The following is a 24,124-nucleotide window of genomic DNA, read 5'->3' on the forward strand; positions in this document are numbered from 1 at the left end:
TGTGGTTTTGATTTGTATTTCCCTGATAAGGAGCGACGCTGAACATCTTTTCATGTGCCTGTTGGCCATCTGGATGTCTTCTTTGGAGAAGTGTCTATTCATGTTTTCTGCCCATTTCTTCACTGGGTTATTTGTTTTTCGGGTGTGCAGTTTGGTGAGCTCTTTATAGATTTTAGATACTAGCCCTTTGTCCGATATGTCATTTGCAAATATCTTTTCCCATTCCGTTGGTTGCCTTTTAGTTTTGTTGGTTGTTTCCTTTGCTGTGCAGAAGCTTTTTATCTTCATAAGGTCCCAGTAATTCACTTTTGCTTTTAATTCCCTTGCCTTTGGGGATGTGTCGAGTAAGAGATTGCTACGGCTGAGGTCAGAGAGGTCTTTTCCTGCTTTCTCCTCTAAGGTTCTGATGGTTTCCTGTCTCACATTTAGGTCCTTTATCCATTTTGAGTTTATTTTTGTAAATGGTGTGAGAAAGTGGTCTAGTTTCAACCTTCTGCATGTTGCTGTCCAGTTCTCCCAGCACCATTTGTTAAAGAGGCTGTCTTTTTTCCATTGGATGTTCTTTCCTGCTTTGTCAAAGATGAGTTGGCCATATGTTTGTGGGTCTAGTTCTGGGGTTTCTATTCTATTCCATTGGTCTGTGTGTCTGTTTTTGTGCCAATACCATGCTGTCTTGATGATGACAGCTTTGTAGTAGAGGCTGAAGTCTGGGATTGTGATGCCTCCTGCTTTGGTCTTCTTCTTCAAAATTCCTTTGGCTATTCGGGGCCTTTTGTGGTTCCATATGAATTTTAGGATTGCTTGTTCTAGTTTCGAGAAGAATGCTGGTGCAATTTTGATTGGGATTGCATTGAATGTGTAGATAGCTTTGGGTAGTATTGACATTTTGACAATATTTATTTTTCCAATCCATGAGCAGGGAATGTCTTTCCATTTCTTTAAATCTTCTTCAATTGCCTTCATAAGCTTTCTATAGTTTTCAGCATACAGATCCTTTACATCTTTGGTTAGATTTATTCCTAGGTATTTTATGCTTCTTGGTGCAATTGTGAATGGGATCAGTTTCTTTATTTGTCTTTCTGTTGCTTCTTTGTTAGTGTATAAGAATGCAACTGATTTCTGTACATTGATTTTGTATCCTGCAACTTTGCTGAATTCATGTATCAGTTCTAGCAGACTTTTGGTGGAGTCTATCGGATTTTCCATGTATAATATCATGTCATCTGCAAAAAGCGAAAGCTTGACTTCATCTTTGCCAATTTTGATGCCTTTGATTTCCTTTTGTTGTCTGATTGCTGATGCTAGAACTTCCAGCACTATGTTAAACAACAACGGTGAGAGTGGGCATCCCTGTCGTGTTCCTGATCTCAGGGAAAAAGCTCTCAGTTTTTCCCCGTTGAGGATGATGTTAGCTGTGGGCTTTTCATAAATGGCTTTTATGATCTTTAAGTATGTTCCTTCTATCCCGACTTTCTCAAGGGTTTTTATTAAGAAAGGGTGCTGGATTTTGTCAAAGGCCTTTTCTGCATCGATTGACAGGATCATATGGTTCTTCTCTTTTTTTTTGTTAATGTGATGTATCACGTTGATTGATTTGCGAATGTTGAACCAGCCCTGCATCCCAGGAATGAATCCCACTTGATCATGGTGAATAATTCTTTTTATATGCTGTTGAATTCGATTTGCTAGTATCTTATTGAGAATTTTGGCATCCATATTCATCAGGGATATTGGCCTGTAGTTCTCTTTTTTTACTGGGTCTCTGTCTGGTTTAGGAATCAAAGTAATACTGGCTTCATAGAATGAGTCTGGAAGTTTTCCTTCCCTTTCTATTTCTTGGAATAGCTTGAGAAGGATAGGTATTATCTCTGCTTTAAACGTCTGGTAGAACTCCCCTGGGAAGCCATCTGGTCCTGGACTCTTATTTGTTGGGAGATTTTTGATAACCGATTCAATTTCTTCGCTGGTTATGGGTCTGTTCAAGCTTTCTATTTCCTCCTGATTGAGTTTTGGAAGAGTGTGGGTGTTCAGGAATTTGTCCATTTCTTCCAGGTTGTCCAATTTGTTGGCATATAATTTTTCATAGTATTCCCTGATAATTGTTTGTATCTCTGAGGGATTGGTTGTAATAATTCCATTTTCATTCATGATTTTATCTATTTGGGTCATCTCCCTTTTCTTTTTGAGAAGCCTGGCTAGAGGTTTGTCAATTTTGTTTATTTTTTCAAAAAACCAACTCTTGGTTTCGTTGATCTGCTCTACAGTTTTTTTAGATTCTATATTGTTTATTTCTGCTCTGATCTTTATTATTTCTCTTCTTCTGCTAGGTTTAGGCTGCCTTTGCTGTTCTGCTTCTATTTCCTTTAGGTGTGCTATTAGATTTTGTATTTGGGATTTTTCTTGTTTCTTGAGATAGGCCTGGATTGCAATGTATTTTCCTCTCAGGACTGCCTTCGCTGCGTCCCAAAGCGTTTGGATTGTTGTATTTTCATTTTCGTTTGTTTCCATATATTTTTTGATTTCTTCTCTAATTGCCTGGTTGACCCACTCATTCGTTAGTAGGGTGTTCTTTAACCTCCATGCTTTTGGAGGTTTTCCAGACTTTTTCCTGTGGTTGATTTCAAGCTTCATAGCATTGTGGTCTGAAAGTATGCATGGTATAATTTCAATTCTTGTAAACTTATGAAGGGCTGTTTTGTGACCCAGTATATGATCTATCTTGGAGAATGTTCCATGTGCACTCGAGAAGAAAGTATATTCTGTTGCTTTGGGATGCAGAGTTCTAAATATATCTGTCAAGTCCATCTGATCCAGTGTCTCATTCAGGGCCCTTGTTTCTTTATTGACCGTGTGTCTAGATGATCTATCCATTTCTGTAAGTGGGGTGTTAAAGTCCCCTGCAATTACCACATTCTTATCAATAAGGTTGCTTCTGTTTATGAGTAATTGTTTTATATATTTGGGGGCTCCGGTATTCGGCGCATAGACATTTAAAATTGTTAGCTCTTCCTGATGGATAGACCCTGTAACTATTATATAATGTCCTTCTTCATCTCTTGTTACAGCCTTTAATTTAAAGTCTAGTTTGTCTGATATAAGTATGGCTACTCCAGCTTTCTTCTGGCTTCCAGTAGCATGATAAATAGTTCTCCATCCCCTCACTCTGAATCTAAAGGTGTCCTCAGGTCTAAAATGAGTCTCTTGTAGACAGCAAATAGATGGGTCTTGTTTTTTTATCTATGTCTTTTGGTTGGCGCATTTAATCCATTTACATTCAGTGTTATTATAGAAAGATACGGGTTTAGAGTCATTGTGATGTCTGTATGTTTTATGCTTGTAGTGATGTCTCTGGTACTTTGTCTCACAGGGTCCCCCTTAGGATCTCTTGTAGGGCTGGTTTAGTGGTGACAAATTCCTTCAGTTTTTGTTTGTTTGGGAAGACCTTTATCTCTCCTTCTATTCTAAATGACAGACTTGCTGGATAAAGGATTCTCGGCTGCATATTTTTGCTGTCTAGCACCCTGAAAATCTCGTGCCAATTCTTTCTGGCCTGCCAAGTTTCAAAAGAGAGATCAGTCACGAGTCTTATAGGTCTCCCTTTATATGTGAGGGCACGTTTACCCCTTGCTGCTTTCAGAATTTTCTCTTTATCCTTGTATTTTGCCAGTTTCACTATGATATGTCGTGCAGAAGATCGATTCAAGTTACGTCTGAAGGGAGTTCTCTGTGCCTCTTGGATTTCAATGCCTTTTTCCTTCCCCAGTTCAGGGAAGTTCTCAGCTATTATTTCTTCAAGTACCCCTTCAGCACCTTTCCCTCTCTCTTCCTCCTCTGGGATACCAATTATGCGTATATTATTTCTTTTTAGTGTATCACTTAGTTCTCTAATTTTCCCCTCATACTCCTGGATTTTTTTATCTCTCTTTTTCTCAGCTTCCTCTTTTTCCATAACTTTATCTTCTAGTTCACCTATTCTCTCCTCTGCCTCTTCCATCCGAGCCGTGGTGGTTTGCATTTTGTTTTCCATTTCCTTTAAAGCGTTTTTCAGCTCCTCGTGACTGTTCCTTAGTCCCCTGATGTCTGTAGCAAGAGATTCTCTGCTGTCCTGTATGCTGTTTTCCAGCCCAGCGATTAATTTTATGACTATTATTCTAAATTCACTTTCTGTTATATTATTTAAATCCTTTTTGATCAGCTCATTAGCTGTTGTTATTTCCTGGAGATTCTTCTGAGGGGAATTCTTCCGCTTGGTCATTTTGGATAGGCCCTGGTGTGGTGAGGGCCTGCAGGGCACTTCCCCTGTGCTGTGGTGTATAACTGGAGTTGGTGGGCGGGGCCGCAGTCCGACCTGATGTCTGCCCCCAGCCCACCGCTGGGGCCACAGTCAGACTGGTGTGTGCCTTCTCTTCCCCTCTCCTAGGGGCGGGATTCACTGTGGGGTGGCGTGGCCCGTCTGGGCTACTTGCACACTGCCAGGCTTGTGATGCTGGGGATCTGGCGTATTAGCTGGGGTGGGAAGGCAAGGTGCACGGCGGCAGGGGGGGCAGGCTTAGCTCGCTTCTCCTTAGGTGATCCACTTCAGGAGGGGCCCTGTGGCAGCCGGAGGGAGTCAGATCGCTGCCGGAGGTTTGGCTCCGCAGAAGCACAGAGTTGGGTGTTCGCGCGGAGCGAGCAATTTCCCTGGCCGGAGCCGGTTCCCTTTGGGATTTTGGCTGGGGCATGGGCGGGGGAGATGGCGCTGGCGAGCGCCTTTGTTCCCCGCCAAACTGAGCTCTGTCGTCCGGGGGCTCCGCAGCTCACCCTCCCTTTGTCCTCCAGCCTTCCCGCTTTCCGAGCAGAGCTGTTAACTTATGACCTCCCAGACGCTAAGTCGCGCTTGCTGTCGGAACACAGTCCGTCAGGCCCCTCCGCTTTTGCAAGCCGGACTCGGGGGCTCTGCTTGGCCGGCGAGCCGCCCCTCCGCCCCGGCTCCCTCCCGCCAGTCCGTGGAGCGCGCACCGCCTCGCCGCCCTTCCTACCCTCTTCCGTGGGCCTCTCGTCTGCACTTGGGTCCGGTGACTCTGTTCTGCTAATCCTCTGGCGGTTTTCTGGGTTATTTAGGCAGGTGTAGGTGGAATCTAAGTGATCAGCAGGACGCGCGGTGAGCCCAGCGTCCTCCTACGCCTCCATCTTCCCAGAATCCCCCCCCCCAAATTTAATTACTCATAGCATACTGTTGATTTGGAAGCCTTACTGGCAAAGTGACATGTAAACTATGATTCTTAACTTTTGTTAACCAATTTATGACTACCTTCTTTTCTGAATTTTTGCTTTTCCAAACCTCCATATTTAAATAACTTCTGATCGAATACAGTGTATCACAAAGCTGTCTGACTTGTATTTCACTTTCTACAGAGGCTATTTCTATGACAATGACAAGGAGTCTGTGAAATGTATGCACCCTGCATGTGGTCAGGGAATTGTATTTGTTTTTGTGCATGCACCTGTAATTATTTTTCAGTTGAGTGGAGATACTGTTGTACTTATAAAATATGGCATTTTCAAGCATTACTGGTTTTATTGTCACTTTTTGTCATTATGTATTATTTTCAGCTGTGAGTGCTAAAAATACAGCTGCATGTAAGTATTCTCAAAGTCATTTTCTGTTAAAAAGCCTTCATTTGGAAAATGCACTATAAGCAGATCTCACAATAAGTAAACTAGAGACAAGAAAATGTTATTTTTTTAACGTTTATTTATTTATTTATTTATCTATTTATTTATTTTATTTTGAGAGAGAGTGTGTGTGTCTGCAAGTGCCATGTGCAAGCGTGTGCATCAGCAGGAGAGGCAGAGAGAGGGAGAGAGAGAATCCCAAGCAGGCTCCGTGCTGTCAGCAAAGAGTCTAACATGGGGCTCACACTCATGAGCCATGAGAGCATGACCTGAGCTGAAACCAACAGTCAGACGTTTAACTGACTGAGCCACCCAGGCTCCCCCAGGAAAATGTTATTAAGAAAATCATAAGGAAGAGAAAATAGATTTATAATACTGTACTGTATTTATAAAAAACAGAAAAAACAAAAAACAAATCCATGTATAAGTGGACCCAAATAGTTCAAACCCATGTTGTTCAAGGGTCAACTGTAGTTGTCATGTTATTAACCACCACCACCTTTCACCTGAGGAAGCTCCTTGCTCTGCTTGGTTATGGGAGAAAACACAGACCAATCCTGTCCCAACAGGATGGTTGATGGCAGTATTTTGGGTATTGCTTTTGTTTTTGTTTTCACCATGGCTCTGCATGGAATAGTTCTACAGGTTACAGAAGAAGAAAAAGAATTACAACATACAAATACTTGGGACCAACTTATAAGCACATCTTTTCTCATGTACACTTCCTACTACCAAAGGTTTGGTGGCAATTAATATTGGGTATTACCGTATTTGTAATCTGGATTTGAAGTGTCTAAAGCGTGTAAATCAGTGTAGATAATGGAGCATATTAATGAACAATGTTAAATGCCAATAATTTTATTTTCCAGTTTGGAAATATCATTGCAGTACCTTCTGTCTTAGTAATTTTCTTTTTTCTTTCATCAAAATGTTAAATTAAAGCTATTACTAAAAAGCAAACTCTGAGTATTCTAAGAAATCTTACTGATTGTTGCATTATTAAAAAATATAAATCTGATGGCATATATAAATTGTTTTAAGTTGTTTTATTTTTTGTTTTGTCTTGCTTTCTTGTAGTTTGCATATATTCATTAGTCTGTAAGATTTGTAGTAGGAAGTCATATTCTACTTCATCTTAATTTTTTTTAATGTTTGTTTTATTTTTTAGAGAAAGAGAGAGAGAGGGAGAGCAGGGGAGGGGTAAGGGGTAAGGAACACACAGAATCCAAAGCAGGCTCCAGGCTCTGAGCTATCAGCACAGAGCCCAACGCGGGGCTCAAAGTCAGGAACCCTAAGATCATGACCTGAGCCAAAGTTGGTGTTCAATCAACTGAACCACCAGGCGCCCCTCATCTTAATTCTTTTATGTCAGAGTTTCAAATTTCTTTTACATCTAAGAAAGCTGTGTTCTCATAAGGAGCTTAATGCTAAAGTTTTTCAGATTTTTTTTACTGAAGTGAACTGTAGACCTATAGCTCTAAAAACAATGAGAGCAGTTCCAAGTTCTAGCTGCTGCACAGAAAAACTTAATATTAAAAGGGAAAAAAAGAATCTCAGTAGAGAGTGGGTTGTGGTATGTCTGGAAAAATTGCCAAGAATGTCCAACTAAGTTAGAAATACGGAAATGGAGCTGATGCCTGCAATGAACTCATTTTTATGTAATATACCAACAGTATGCCCGTAATGATGGACATGTTAAGAAGTACCCAGATAACAGAAATACATAGACTACAATCTTATCTGACTCAGTCAGAAAATAATAAAGCAGCTGGAATGTTGTAATGTGAAACTATGTATCAGTATGCTTACAAATAATTCACTGGGGCCAATGTAAATTATTTCAATGGTTTCCTTGTGTAAAAAGTGAGGGAAAGGAAGAATATGGTACAAGGTCCACTCTGAAATTATTTTTCTTGTAGTTACTAAGTTCCGCTTACAAAGGAATCTTATATGCAAACCAGTCGAATGGATTTTTTTAGGTAAAGTTGTGTAATTTTAAATGCTTTTGACAAGTAATGGACTGTTTGATTTTCAGTATTGGCTACAGGTTACTATTTCCTGGTAGCTTATTGTTTAAAAAAGGAAATTGTTTAAGGGGAATTATTAGGTAAAATGTTTATTTCACAATTCAATGGAAATGAAAAGAAGACCTACCTCCTATTTATGGACTCATACATTAGTTAACATAGAAGGAAAGTACATAGCCATTCAGAGGGATAGATTGCTCCTATTTGAACTCTCGAACTCCCATGCTGTTAGAAGAAAGCAACCGAACTGATAATACTACATTTTCCACCATCACCATTTTACTGACATTTTAAAATCAGTTTCAATAATTTGAAGACAGCTAAAGAATAAAATTGGTCATTAAACAAAACCTACTGAGGCTTTATATTATCCTATAAAACATAAGAAATCCCCAAAATATTATTATTATGCAAAATGATCTATGTATCCGCAGTCACTAGCTGCCTGTGGTGCTTAATTCAGAACATTTTCTATATGAAAATAATGAAACAAGCAGCTCAAGTCTTCTATTAAAATTTACTTTCTTCAATCCTTAGAACCTTATTCTGCAGCCCTGCTACCCAGAAAGGACTTACTAAAGCTTGAGAACACATGGAAGGGCCTTGTGACTCAATCTTTCTTCCTCTGACTCACATTAAAATGTATTAATTCTATAATCCATTCCTTCAGTGCATTACTAGGTGACAGAAAGTCACTGACAATCGTTTGGAGCAAATGAGTTAATGGATCCACTGACTTGTTACTTTTACTGGAATAAAGCCTTTCAGCCGGAGTGGCTAGTGAAGGTTTCACAGAGAAAGGGGGATTTGATCTTAGTCTAGGAGGATAAGAAAAACTACAGTAGATACAGATAAGGGAAGATGACATTCTAGTGTACAAATCAGTCATGTTCAGAGTTAACTAGAATCCAAATGTAAACTGTTAGCTTTCCAACTAAAGTTTTAAATCAAGACAGTGTTTTTTTTAAATAAGTGAATTCATATAGGTAGGCAACCAGAAACATGAATAAATAACAGAATCCAACTATAAGAGTGGAATAATGGGTGAGATTTATTTTTCTGTTTGGCTATCTTTCTGATTATATAATAAAAAAAAATCTGATGTTAGTAACTCTAAGAACGCTTATCTAATAAATTATCAAAGAAAAGAAAAAAGTGTAGTATGTCCTCTCCAAAATGAACTCACTTACATTGGGATAGAAAGAAGTACATTCTGTTATTACATCAAACAGGATCTCACTTGGCTGAGCCACAATGAGGAATTTGCTTATAGTTACTTCCATGAGGAAGATAGAAATAAAATAGCAAGAGAATAATGTTGCTTATTTGTAGAAGGAAAAATATTATTATTGAAGTGAAAAGTGCATTAACCTGGGATAGATAACCTATGTTTAAATTTCAGACCTACTAACTTACTAGCTTCTTTAACCTTGAGCAGCTCACCTATCACCTTCCTTCTGTAAAATGAAGGTTATAATATTTATTTCACAGAGTTCTTGAGCATAAATATCATAGGTGAAAAATATGTTTTCAAAGTATAAAACTACCAAAAGGAAGATAAATTACTATTAATCTCTTTAAATTTGCCTTTGAGTTTGTACGGGTTTTTAAAATTATTTGTAGCTTAGAAGTATTCGTCTTTTATGTCCTAAAGATATTTCAAAATATATTTGAATATGTTTTTTATACTGTAAGTGTCCTTATAAACAGTACAGCTGGTTTTTGCCTTGACTCCAATGATGGCTGTGAACCATGGAGCTAGCATATGAAAATATCTTTGTCTCCAAGACCTTAAGCAAAAAGGTGCCCTTCATTGGCTGAGTAAAGCGGGAATTCTGGGCTATTCACCAAGTAAAATGACCTGTGGCAGAATTTGAGATGAGCCATTTTAGCTCAATCATTCATGACATTTTACTTCACTGAAATGTGATGGTGAGTGGGTCTCTGGCATTATTTCCTGAAAACCTTTTAATCATTGGGGGGCAAGTGGGCAGTGCTTAAGATCCATGAAGGGAAAGTGGATAATCCTTAGAGTACTTTGGAAACCAAATCCAGTCTGAGTCTCTCCTGCTTGATCTGAAATTCCTCCACATATGGAAAAGTTATTTTCAGTAGGAAGGTACCTATGGCAAATGAGCAAGTTTCCTGTATTCAGTTTTAGAGCCCTCAGCCAAAAATAAAGAAGGCAATAGAAAAGAAATTATAAAGCAGTAATGTTAACCATAATATAACACAATTTTCATTTTGTCTGTATATTTCTTTTCTTTAATTAAATCTCAGCCTTAGTACAATTATAAACAATTTAGGTAACAAAGATTCCATAGACTATGGAGGAAACAATTGACTTATTTAAGCAAGAAATAGGAATGATGTGTAAATGATATTTAAATATATGAGCTCCTCCTGAGAAGACCTCATGTGCCTTATCATAGCCAATTAAGAGCTTGGACAGGTAAATTATAGGATACAAATCAGAGCTCATAACAAATGAATTATGAAAAGTAAAGCTGCCCCAGTCCATCACCCGTTGTATAATTACATCTTCCAAAGCCTCTCACACAAGCCAGAGTGGAAAAAAAGCAAATTTACCACCAATAGTGTTGCTAGCATACATCATCTTACTTGATTCCAGCAGGAAAACTAGTTTTGGAGTTACCATGCATGATCTGTGCTTCGTGGAATTAGAAACTAAGACAGCGTTTCACAGTCATGCCACGATTTGATTTTAAGTCATGCCACGTTCACTTATTCTAACATTAGGGCTCAGCTCTACACAAACCACCTCCCAGTGTTAAAGTCATGGAAAAGTGGTTTGGAAGCTACTGTACTTTATTTTGGAATAAAGCAATAACTGTCCTAGCCTGAGCAGAGGCAGTAAAAACATGGGGGATAGAGTCAACCTTCACAATAGAATCAACAGAAAAGCCATGGCTAGATTTAGGGGGCAGGTGGGGAGAGAGAGGTGTCAGAGGTGATTCCTAGGTTGTTATGGTTCAGATTAGAGGAATGGGGATACCATTAACATAGTTGCTGAGGTTAAGAGTTTAAATGTTGATTTTAAATTGGATGACACATTTCAGCTAGACATTGACTTTTAGGTGGTAGCAGGAGGAGCTCACTTTTTATTTGTTATAATACTTCTTGTATTCACGAATTATGAAACTGGGAATACAAAATCTACCCAAATGAGAAGATAGTCTTAAAGCAATTAATATTCAATACATGTAACTTATTTTTAAATGCTCTTTTGATTTAAAAAATAGTCTCATCATTTAAATCCATAATTTCAATGTTTTTTTATTCATGGTTTTCCAAACATTATGATTAGTTTTTGATCTATTGGTTTTAAATCAAAGGATTAAGAATTTAAATAATTATTTTAAACTTTATTCCATTTATAAACTGAATTCACAAAGCTTTTCTAGATACTTTATTAGGTCCTGGCCTTTTTGTAAGTCAGATCACTTAGTGGAGGTTGATTTTATTACATGAATAAATTGCCTGTGATATTTGTACACATAATTGGGTATTCAACTTATGTGTGTGTGTGTGTGTGTGTGTGTGTGTGCACATGTATATCTGTGGATATGTTTCCTAATATTTCATTTTTTGTCAGATAGCAAAGAAAGCATAAAATGATACTGCATTGAACCAAATTATTCTAAAAATTGAATTCTAAAATAAACATTTTTTCAATTTTCATTTTGTGCATTCAGTTCCATTTTTACAAACAAGTCAATATGTATTTATATGTAAAGAATGTGATTCTGAAAATTGTTTCCTATAAACGGTGGAAAATTACTCCCAGAGAATGAAGAAGGAAGGAAGGAAGGAAGGAAGGAAGAAAGGAAGGAAGGAAGGAAGAAGGTAGGTAGGAGGGAGGGAGGAGGAAGAAAAGCAACCCATTTCCTAGCTTTTCTTACTTTATATAGTACTTTTTCCTTAGCATTATTGCCAAGGTCAAACTGTAATTGTATTCTAACCAGACTGCCAATATATTTCCCTTTGATGATGCAGATTTGGCAACTTATTTGGCTTAACAAATTAGTTTTATTAAGCACTATAATTGTCACTATATCAAATTACTCTGAGTGATACAAAGTCATTGAGTTAAATTCAAAAATAATCTTCTATCCACAGGACAGGGAAGACTCACAGATACAGACGTAACATTTCCCAGTATGGGCTTGGGGCCTCGAAATACTGGGGAAGACCTGAAGGGAAGAAAGCAATGACCACAAACAGACTGGGAGTAGGAGATGACTCTGAGGTCCCTACTTTGCAGCTGAAATATTTGCTTCAGGATATTCCTCTCTCTCTACCTCAGGCTTTCACAGGTTCCTTCTGAGCTCCAGGTAGAGTGCTTTTCTAGTGTCAGGGACGATGTGTTACATCTGGTCAAGTTCTTACAGTATAGAAGATAGGGTATAGTAACAATAATAAGAACTTTGAAAGGTACAATTTTAGGTAGCGTGGAGACTGACCACTTGGGCGCCCCTATTGCTCACAATGTTGGTTTTGTTTTGTTTTGTTTTGTTTTGTTTTGTTTTGTTTTGTTTTCTTTCTTTCTGCGTATTTCTGTATGTTTCATTTGAAAGACTTGAATGGAGCTTGTACCCTCCAAGTAGACCACAGTCCCCATCACAGTGTCCCACACAGAGCCTAGGTACTCATCTATGTCACCTGCCTGAGCCCTTGGGGCATTTCAATTCTGCTACCAAATTGTATCTGGAATTTCTGGAACAGTTTCAGATCACAGTTTGGTGGAACTCAAGAGTAGAAAATGGTGGGAGAAAGGGGGGAAAAAGTCCCAAAGCTTGAAGGCTTGTTCCTGAGCAGTTCTAAAATAAACATGGAAATGGGGCGCCTGGGTGGCGCAGTCGGTTAAGCGTCCGACTTCAGCCAGGTCGCGATCTCGCGGTGCGTGAGTTCGAGCCCCGCGTCAGGCTCTGGGCTGATGGCTCAGAGCCTGGAGCCTGTTTCTGATTCTGTGTCTCCCTCTCTCTCTGCCCCTCCCCCGTTCATGCTCTGTCTCTCTCTGTCCTAAAAATAAATAAACGTTGAAAAAAAAAATAAAAAATAAAAAAATAAAAAAAATAAAATAAACATGGAAATAACTCCTCTCTATTCATTACACAGCTTGGCTAGACTTTTTCATTAGAGGTTGTCAAGTACTACTAATTTACTATTTGCCTTAAATGTGACTATGAACTAGAAACAATTAGAGCTGTTAGTGACTTTTTCAGTCTTAAATTTGAAACTGAACGTGCCCTTAAACTCTCCAGAACAGCTGACGATGACATATGTAGCCCATATGTATTATTCTGCAGACACAAAAATGTACATCTACTTATTCAGTGGACTCAGAATAGCCTTATTTCTAATGAATGTATTTTATATTTAGTGAAATACGGTAGCGTTGAAAAAAGAAACATGCATTTCAGAGCCACTTGAACCCAGCTTCCTCACTTAATGGGCCTTGGGAGGATAAGCCACTTCCCTAGGGTAAAGACAGGGAGGGAGTAAACGGCCATCTGAGATCCATATCCAGACCTAAGTGATTCCAACATCTCTACTTCTAAGTGCTATGTGCCTGCCTCCCCAAAATAAGAGTTGCCATTTATCAAGCACCTAGTCTTTATACTGTACTGTCTAATATTATAATTGAATTTCCCAAAATGTCCATCAGTAGACATTTCTGTGCCGAATTGAAATATATTTTGTATTTTTGCCACATGCTGTTGATTCCACTATCAGTATACATGTATCAAATTATAGATGTCTCAGGTAGTTTTCTCCATGAGGGCAGAGATAGTGACTTAACCTGTTTTATCTCCGAGAGCAGCTAACACTGTGTCCTAATCAGAGTAAGTACCCAAAAAGTTTGATGCATTGCCATTGGATTTGAGGATCTGTTTTGGTTTTTTTTTTTTTTTTAAATCCATTTAAATTTAATAGCTCACAGGTATGTAATATCTACTCAACTAGATATTCACTCTACTAGTTTAAGTAGATATAACTATTATACTAGTTTGAAATAAATAGTAGAATTTTAGTTCTGACCCTAGTCATTAAAAGGTTAAAGCCCTAAGATCAAAGTAAGTCATACAAATGCTTTGTAGATTAGTGAACATGAGAAATAAGTGCCTCTAGGTCTTGGCCAGAATTAATTTTACCCTGGTCTGAGCAGTTAGAATTTATATTATTACAATTGTATTCTGGTTCATGGAGATATATTATTTATTCTCTATTACCTAAATCGCATGTTCCTGGAGGATTTAGAATAAGGACTGAATAGGGGCGCCTGGGTGGCGCAGTCGGTTGAGCGTCCGACTTCAGCCAGGTCACGATCTCGCGGTCCGTGAGTTCGAGCCCCGCGTCGGGCTCTGGGCTGATGGCTCAGAGCCTGGAGCCTGTTTCCGATTCTGTGTCTCCCTCTCTCTCTGCCCCTCCCCCGTTCATGCTCTGTCTCTCTCTGTCCCACAAATAAATAAACGTTGAAAAAAAAAAATTTATAAAAAAAAAAGAATAAGGACTGAATAAATACTTATTGAATTGAATTGAATATATAATCCAATAAATAGCTTCAATAGTTGGAAGTGGGAAGAGAGTATTAGAATAAAAAGCTAGACAATGGATGAAACCAGTCAGAGAAAATTTTTGAGATTTAAGTGAGTTTCATACAGTAATTTAAATAAAAGAAATTGTTGGAGAAGCTGGAGACTGATTTACACAAATGAGTCTGTCTAGACTAAGCCTTAAGATCTGGCAAAGGAACCAAAAGAAGGAACCAAAAAAAGAAAGCTTAGCCAAAATATGGCATTAGGATGGTGTATGGAAGGAAGTGAGAAGAAATGGAGTGGAAATAAATGTGAGCAATCAAATGAATGTTTGATAGATATCTCTGAAAGATTTTTATACTCAGTAATCAACCTTCTTTCTGTCCACATACCATTAGAATATGAATTTCATTTTTGGTCAAATACAAATCTGCTACGAGGATCTCCACTGCTTTTTGTAACTTTATAGACATCAGTACCTTGTTTTTTTAAAGAAAATTCTGAAGGACTAATATTTCAGGAAAGTATATTTGTAAGCAAGACAACTCAGTTGGACAAATATCACAGTATAAGATACATAACAATTCCCTAATTGTGTATTCTTATCCTAATGAATTAGGAGATGTGATAGATACATCTTCTCTCTTGTCAAGAACTCCAACTCTTGAGGACACTTTGACATGGCCTAATGCAGTCGAAATCAGAAAGGAGCTAAGCCATCTTCCAATAAGAAATACAGGTTTTAGGAGAACATGGTGTTTCTCAGCAGGGGTATAATAATGCAGGGGGGTTGCATGTCTTCAGTATCTGTCTGGTTGCAGGCACTGTGCTATGCATTTCATTTTACTGAGAAAGGAGGAAACTGAGCCCGTGGAGGTTGACAATACACACAATGTCTCACCACCAGTAACTAGCAAAATTGAGATTCGAACCCATGCCTTACTCCAGTCAGTGCTTTACCTACTACCAACGCTGCATCTTTACATCATGCAAAAGTACCTCAGAGTTATTTTCATCTGCAGTATCCCTCCACAAGTAGGCAGACAGAAAACCAGAAAAATGAAATGAATTGACCCTACTATAATTCTCTCATATTTCACTAAGGTATTTCTAATTAAAATCAACATAAAAAGTAAGCAATATATGTTATTATTCAAAATAAGCAAAAGTAGTAATCTTGCTGAAATAAAATAGAACTATTTCGTAGTTTTATGATTTTCCCTTTAATTTTTTTCTTTAATTTAATTTGAAGATTATATTAGTTCCTTTGAATACTTAAAGTGTAGCAAACCTTGGCATTACTAAGAACTGGAACCTCATCCCTGGCTTATAGTTATTCTGACTGAATAGGTGATTTGGCTGCTGCACAGATTGAGTCTTTATGGGAAAACAAGTCAATCAGTTGTGCAGTACATGAATCTCTGAAAGCCACATGCATCACTTGTCTTTAAATCATTCAACATAGTTTGGCATTCAATAACTCATAGAAATAAATGCTGAGGAGAAAAAAAAGGCGAAATAAATATTGAGACTTTTCTGAAAATTCCTTAGAAATTAATACCAGTTAACTCTTAAATAACCTTCAAACTTGGGCTTTTCTTTGTTTCATATTGCCATTCACAATGAGAAGGCAAAATAAATGCTGAATAATCAACAAGGATTGTGTATCAGAATGATTTAAAATGACATTCCCACAGAAGATGAGAAAACAGAATGAAACAAAACTGTATGGACTGTGAATCCCTTTCAGCTCTTATTTGAGTGCATTTGATTGAAGGTCCTTGGAGGTGACAGGCACCACCAGGTATGGGGTTGATGATGTCTTACCCATCCTTAAGTCCCAGGAAAACCCTCAGTGGTATTCTTGGAGCTTGCACTCAAGGTGCCCATTGCCTTTTGACTACAAATCATTTATTTGGTAAAATAGAGGGTCTCCATGATAAAAGATTGTTTGCATATGAATGCCCCAACAACTGGATATAAATTTCCACTTTAACTTTGTTGACCCTGAAAAACCTCTCATTGGTCAGAGATTCCTGGGGCCCCCTATGTTAAATAACTCAGTCTCAGTCCAGCAATACTCTCTAGCTATCTATCTATCATCCACTGTCTCAGCGTTATTAATCCAGAGCTTTCAAAACCTTATTAGGTATCTTAGTGTTGGAGTCTGAAAGTGCAGGCTTCATTTAGAAAGTCATATGCTACATCCAGAATGGACTGTGGCTTCTTTCTCAGTCTGTGGAGCCAAAGAGCCTGATCAGTTGGCAACCCCAGTTCTCTCTACTGACTAGACTTACTGTCCTACTCCCTCAAGGTTGAAGAGAGATAGTGTGATATTTAATTCATGTGTCTCAATTAATTTTCAGGATCCTCACCTATGTGAAAATGCTTTTGTTTTATTCTTCATTTCTAAGAATGTTTAAAGCCAAAAGCATCAAAGAGAAAGTCAATCTCGGGGCGCCTGGGTGGCTCCATCAGTTAAGCGTCTGACTTCAGCTCAAGTCATGATCTTGCGGTTTGTGAGTTAGAGCCCAAGTCAGTCTCTGTGCTGACAGCTCAGAGTCTGGAGTCTGCTTCAGATTCTGTGTCTCCCTCTCTCTCTGTCCCTCCCCCATTCATGCTCTGTCTCTCTCAAAAATAAATAAACATTAAAAGATTTAAAAATAAAAAAGAGATTCAATCTCTCCAAAATTCAGCTGTGATAGAAAGTTCAATAAATATCCCCAGAAAACTATTACACATTGTAATTCTGGCCCCACTTTTTAGATGTACAACAAACTTTTAAATGATGCCAAAACCCTTGGGTACTTATCCAAACCTTCACTAAGCTCCAGACCTCTTATGGTTCACTCATGCATAATAGGCATCAGATCCGTTAAGTTTAATTGTATCTATATTGTCTCTGGCTAAAGTAAATGGGAGAGAATGAATGCCACAAACTTTAATATTCAGAAGGCCTAGGATGGCTTTTTACTGGAAGACCATGTCCAGCTCTGGCTCCAAAGGCCGAAAGACAAGGAAAATTTGGGTAGAATTCATTAAGGCCCTTATAGGGACTGAAAGTATTCAATTTAGGAAAGAAAATAATGAAGACTTCTTTTGTGTATTTAAAGAAGTGAGTAAATAAACTTTTATTGAAGAGCATGAACAAGGAGTTATTTTAGAATAAACTGGGGGTATTACTGATGTTTGATGAAACTATTTTCTAACATCTAAAATTATTGGATCTGGAATTGAAAAGTAGGGGTAATTATAGATTTTTCTTTGACATATATAAAATAAAACAAGTCTCAGGGACTTGGGTTCATTTATGCATCTTTCACAAAGATGTGTGGTTAGATTAGGTATTTTCTGAAGTTCTTTTCAATTCTAGATTTCTGATTATGGTCGCCAAATATACAGTTTTGTCATAGGTCTACTTAAAGTAATGTTTAAGTAAATCTAGAAATGTGATGAAATAAATTGCAGAAAATGGCATTGCCATTTACTTCTAAATGGAGAGGATTTGTGTGTATTCCTTTAAGTAAAAACATAGAAACCAAACCAGTCAACTACAGATTATGCAAGAGTAAAAGCAAACAGCACACAGTATAAGAGCAATGAAGCTCTGCTGTATAGCCTTTGAGAGCTCATCATAAATATTCCCTTAATTGGAAGGTGAGCTGAAAATAGAGAGAAATAAGCAGTTTGTTGCAAGGTCATTCACACTAGCAGCCCAGAAAACATTTGGAAAAATGAAATTTGTCTTTGGTGCTTTTCTACTTTACATTTTAAGCTTCAAGTATCTTTTTACTGCCATCTGGCTCTTCAGAGTCATTCCTAGCAGCAAACGCATAGTTTCTGCTCCCTTTATCATAAAGACACACCCTTTGTTATTAAATTGTTTCAGGCATGATGACTTCAACGCAGATTTTTTAGTGATATTTCCCATTATTTTGAGTTAAATTATGGTTTATGTATGCCCAAGGATGACATATCCTAAATAGGTTATGTGTCTGTTTCCATAGTGCTTCACTGCTGAGAATTCTGGGCCATTGCTTAGAAAAGGACTAAGGAGACATTTTGCTGTGCCTGAAATCCTACCAATCACATGCCTACCTCATCTATGTGTTTTGACCAGCATAGATGAACTAGCAAACCAACAATCTGGATTTACATGTTCAAATATCTTTCTCTTCTATTTCCCCTTTATCAGATATAAACAATGCATATGTTTTTCTGAATCTAAAAGCAAATCAGGGACATTGAGTGGCTCAGTCAGTTAAGTGTCCTACTCTTGATTTTGGCTCAGGTCATGATCTCAAGGTTCATGAAATTGAGCCCTGTGTTGGGCTCTATGCTGACAGTGTGGAGTCTACTTGGGATTCTTTCTCTCTCCCTCTCTCTCTGCCCCGCCTTGCTCATGCACTTTCTCTCTGTCTGTCTCTCTCTCTCAAAATAAATAAAATTTTTTTAAAAAGCAAATAATTGTGGGGCGCCTGGGTGGCTCGGTCGGTTAAGCGTCCGACTTCGGCTCAGGTCATGATCTCACAGTCCGTGAGTTCGAGCCCTGTGTCGGGCTCTGTGCTGACAGCTCAGGGCCTGGAGCCTGTTTCAGATTCTGTGTCTGCCTCTCTGCCCCTCCCCTGTTCATGCTCTGTCTTTCTCTGTCTCAAAAATAAATAAACGTTTAAAAAAAAAAAAGCAAATAATTGTTTCAAATACTTTTTAACTGTTTCTGCAAACTCTGGGAAAGATTAAAAAAAAAGGAAGTTATGTTTAATTCATTTAACAGTGATTATAATATACCTGTCTCATTATATGAATTGGGAGGGTTTGTTAATTATGTCTCTCTAATGGAAAATTTAATTTTCTTTGCTACATTAATTGGAAATAAAGATTTTTGGGGATTTTAATTTTAAACAGCATTAATGACAGATGATTCCAAGAACATTCAGTTACTTCCTGGGGAATCTCAGTAAAATTGAAGAGATTTGTTTATCTTACCAGGATTTAGTGCTGCACACAATTTGTATTTGTCACAGTACATATTGCTTTTTAGGGCTAAAAGAAACAATTGCTTTAGGAAGGTCATTTAACACTTGAGGTTTTTGTTGTTGCTGTTATTTTGCTTTGTTTTGTTTGATAGGGAATGGTCAGATAATATTTGGAACATAAAGAATTGTTGGGTTGGGCAGAAATATTTAGTATAGAGGAGATTATGAAAATTCTATTCTTAACTTTTAAATATCCCATGCAAAGGTTGTATCCCAGAGCACATCAACTAATAACACCTAATATTTTTTGCACTTTGCAGTTTTTAAGGTGTGTTCACAATAAGTCTTTCAATCATTACAACAACCTTGTAAAGTAGAAAGGATGAATATTATCTCTGTTTTATAGATGAGACCATAAAGTTTGGAGATGTTGTCCCTTACCCAACCAAGACCACACGGGTAATAAAGATTAGTATCCAAGTTTGGTTTGGTTCAATGTGGTATTTGTTCTTTTGTTGCCATTGTTTTGTTAGGTCCTTAGATTTATTTCTTTAGTAATCATGGTTCTAGATCATTTTTGCTGGGGAAGCTATATAAGTGATTTTTTTTTTTCCTGCAGGAACCCAAGTCCAAAAATCTCTGCTTGCCATACACATTGCTATACACAGGCATAGGCTGATGGGTCTCTTCTAAACTGTTCTGATTTCCAAAAGGTTGAAGATGCAAGGAGATGACATTACTAAAATGACTTGGTTCTCGGTGCGATGCTATTTGCATCTAAGTTCTTTCCAATGCTGCTTAAAAACGTGGAGAAGTATGGAGTCAATAAGGGAAATAGGACAATGCCATCTCGTGATTAGGAGATCTGGTAAGAAAAAAATTTCTAGAGAAAATCTAAATATGATTCACAGGGATATTTAAGTATAATTCTAATCTGCTAAATGTAGTGGTCTAGACAGATTTGTTTAAAGTTTAGGTTCGCTTGTCAATAGGGCCTCAAGTCTGGTCCCATTTACAGAGAATTCATACTGAAATGCAAACTGAAATTTGTAGGGCCAGCATCATGCAGTAGAAAATGCATGGGCTTTAGAATGACCTTTATCTGAGTTTGTCTGTATAATCTGACTCTTATAGTAGAGTAACTTCTGCAGAAATTACTTTACCTCTCTGGTACTTACTGTCCTCATCTGTAAATGGCACATATTTGGCTTTTAAAAAACATGAATTCCTATTCCGGGGGCTTGAATGAGAGCCACAAGGGTCGTTTATGTGGCTTCACTATGTTCAAACAGTAGCAATACCCATAGCAGAACACTTAAAAATCAAGCTAGGCAGTACCTTTTAAGGATGACTAGGGAGTTAAGTTCTAGGACATTGTGGAAAAATTGCCACTGTAAGCAAAGACAGTGGTGGAAACTTGCTGTAAAATTACCTTCAATCTGAGATTTTAGTATTATGTTGACTTCCTTGTATTTATTTGTGAACTATAAATGCAAACTATTTGCACCTCTTATTAAACCAAAATAAGTTAACATTTATTAAGTGAGATAATATATTTGAAAATAATTTTTGTCAGTTTATTTATTTATTTTGAGAAATAGAGAGCAAGTGCGGGAGGGGCAGAGAGAGAGAGAGAGACAGAATCCCAAGCAGGCTCCGCACTGCCCATGCAGAGCCTGATGTGGAGCTTGAACACATGAAACTGTGAGATCCTGACCTGAGGCAAAACCAAGAGTTGGACGCTTAACTGACTGAGCCACCCAGCCACCCCTGAAAATAATTTTTAAGTGCTATAGCACCTTAAGGAAGAAGAAATAGAAAAAAAAAGTCCTATTTTCATCAGTAATATTTTTGCTTTGGTTTCCCATTAGCTGAAGACCTTCTTGTATTTAGGCTCAATGATATATATTCTATTCCAGCTTCACTTTCATATGTATGCTTCTCTAATTAGAAAGGAATCTGAAAAAAATCAAAGACTGTTTTGCCTTGGTATTCTTAAAATAACTGAGCTTAGACTTATTATGTTTCTACTCTTCAAACTCCGTTTGTCCACCTGTATTATTTAGACCTGCAAAAACCCAAAACCAAGTCCTGCCTGTGTACAAATTAATGCCATGACCTCTGCTGTCTTGTTTGCATTTCTAGAAACAGCACTTAAATGTGTGATTAAAATCATGTCCGTTCAGTAAGTAACTAATAATGTTTGCATCTTGAAGATCACAGTCATTTATCAGGAATAAGGCAGCTTTACTTTTTTACAGGAAATAGAAAGCAAAACCTCAACAAATGGATGCAACCCTTCAGAATGGCTCTCAAATGGGCAGTGCTGAAAATTGATCTGGTTACTTGTCAATTGCATTATTCAGACATGACATCAGAAACAAAGCTGTAGCCAGTGCTAGCTCATTGCCCAGCCCATGACAACCTTTCATAAATAAAAAACCTACTCTGTAAAGATAGAAGCATCTCTTGGACTGTAAATTGAGCTTTGAAACCTAATTAAACAACTTTCCACCAGCCGCATTAATAAGCACTGAACCAGACTCTACGTAAACAACAAAACACTTTATAGCATATCATCACAAATGTGTCATTATCTAGAGGAAAAGCAGACTGTTGACTGAGATAGTTCCTATATTTATTTCTGATTTTGCTTATGATCCATTTTATAGACTAGCTTGTTAGATTATAATTTGGCTGAAATCCTAAATTGAAATCTTTTGGCAATGACACACTCTTTCATGTTCTTCAAACAATTCTGTTCTGTCCCATCAGTGCAAAAAACATCATGCTTCTTTACCTGGGGGATTATGTTCATTGAGAATCACAAGTGATGCTGGTGTAGGTCTTCTTTTTCTGATCTGTAAACAAAAAAGGCCCAGTTGAGGTCAGTGAGAATCAGACACTGCCCCCGGTTACTCTACAGCTTGCAAAGCTATTCCATCCTCATCTTTTCCCAATATATATATAAAAAAAAAAAAAGCAAACTTGGGGAGAGCACACAGTAGGTTCTCACTATTGGGAATTATAGAAAGACAGATAATAGAACCGTCAGGTTGTAGTATTACCTTCTTTGGTCTAAAAAGGTACCTTTCCACAGAAAAGAAATAGTTGTATATGATCCAGTGATGCCACTAGAATAGTATGCAGTGTAGGTAGGAGGATGACTTTCAGTGGCTCTCTTGGAGCCTCATAGTATTGATGATGCTTTCGAGATTCACTGTCCTTATTCTTAAGCAGAGTAAAGACACTTGCAAAACTTAAATTTCTAGCAGGTTAAATTTAACAGCATTAGTTCTTAATTTCAATTAATAAGGCTTTCTTATTTTCTAGTAAAATATTTAGGACAAATAAAGAATGAGTATGGATTTTATGAGACTAATTAATTTAAAACTAATAGGTTTGATGTAGGTTTTTTTTCTTAGTTAAGAGTTACAGAAGCATATTAAGATTAGAATTTCTAACGTGCTCTTGATTTCTTAAACATACAGGTAAACTCTTAAAGTCTATGTCAGTAGAACAGAAGATAAAATTTACCAATGACATTTTGTCCAGGACAGAACCAATGTCCCATTCAACATAGATACATGTTCAAGGTTATGTTTATCTGGGATGATCTACTTCAGGTTATCAAAATATCCTAGAAAGTTATCAGCCCCAGATTCAGTAATCATTTTTAAGACTTTGTATAAAGTATTTGTAAAAGGATTCAGGGATAATTTAGACTTTAAGAAATTAATGAATTAGATTGATGACCCCATAAATTGTATCTGCTTTTGCCCCCCTACTGTTGTAATTTTACCACAAATGGTCTTTTAAGTGGTTCCATTGCATCAAGAGTCTAAGTAAATCCGAATATGAAAGGTGATACATGTAAATCAATCTTACAGGAAAGAGAGAAACAGAGAAATATAGAAATATAGATACATAGATATATTAGACATAGAAAAGGAATCTGGTAAATGTTTGCTACTATTTAATATCTGAATAAAATGTGTTAAATTATACATACACCTGCAAATCCTGTCTATCGTGTATTACATATAATTACTGCTTTGAATATATAATGAAAAGTCTTTAAAAAAATATTAACCCTATAATCTGAAATTATTCCAAGGTTTAATGTTTTCATTGTTAAATGAATCTTTTTTATTTTATAAATAATGAAATAAAAGATTGCTAATTATGAGAATTTTTAAAGTTTCTCTGAATGTTAAACATGTTAATTTAGTAAGCAAAAGCAAACAGATTTCTGGATCCAAATCTGAATCACTAATATAAGCATTTTTCTCCTTAACTGGGGCTAATTTTTTATCACACGAAGTGTTACATTTTAGCCAATAGGTCACCCAATGCAACTCAAATACAAGTGCCATATGGAAACCAACTTATTTCTCGTTCACATAGCGTGGAACGTCACAACAAGGCAGATTCAAGAAGCAGAAAAGCTTTCGGTTAATAAGAACCTATGTCCATGTTACCTTAGATACAGGAACTGGTCCCCACCCAACCCCACCTACCTGCTCTGCTGCTTCAGGAGCAATCTGACTCTGGAATAAAGGCACAGCAAATTGTATCTTTTTGGGACTGTTGGGCTCCATGATAATGATGAGAATTAGAGACGTGAAGGGCTCAGAAAGACTAACCCCAGGTGATGTCTGGGATGTCTTTCCTCAGGCACACTCCACCCAGCCACACAGGGCACTTCGTAATAAATAGCTGTAATTCCAGAGCGAGCAAGTGAAGATGCAGAGGTCTGAGTAAATCCCTTCTTCAACTCCGCAGTGATGGCTGGCTTGCCTGTTCCCCCACCAATCCCTTGGAACCTTTCAGCACAATACAGAAAGGAACAATAAGCTAATTGTGTGCTTCTTCACTAATACACATGCCAAGCATTCACTCAGCA

The 24,124-nt window shown here is 37.5% G+C and overlaps 1 protein-coding gene across 2 annotated transcripts in view; it reads right to left on the bottom strand.

Moving 5' to 3' along the window:
• The window catches only part of PPP1R1C (protein phosphatase 1 regulatory inhibitor subunit 1C), a 124,151-nt gene extending 100,332 nt beyond the window's left edge, over nucleotides 1-23,819 (bottom strand). The window contains exons 1-2 of one of the 2 annotated variants that reach the window (XM_047086072.1): nucleotides 23,739-23,819; nucleotides 22,019-22,079 (exon numbers count right to left, since the gene is read on the bottom strand). In XM_047086072.1, the coding sequence (XP_046942028.1) occupies nucleotides 22,019-22,079; nucleotides 23,739-23,819 (142 nt within the window). Of the gene's footprint in view, nucleotides 1-22,018; nucleotides 22,093-23,733 lie in introns of both variants that reach the window. The other variant, XM_047086071.1, reaches the window with a different exon arrangement.
• Between the last annotated feature and the right edge of the window lie 305 nt (nucleotides 23,820-24,124).

Source organism: Lynx rufus, unplaced genomic scaffold (genome assembly GCF_022079265.1).
Source record: "Lynx rufus isolate CCGP_SWC_20201006 ecotype Redwood Valley unplaced genomic scaffold, mLynRuf1.p SCAF_2, whole genome shotgun sequence".
Classification (NCBI taxonomy): Eukaryota; Metazoa; Chordata; class Mammalia; order Carnivora; family Felidae; genus Lynx; species Lynx rufus.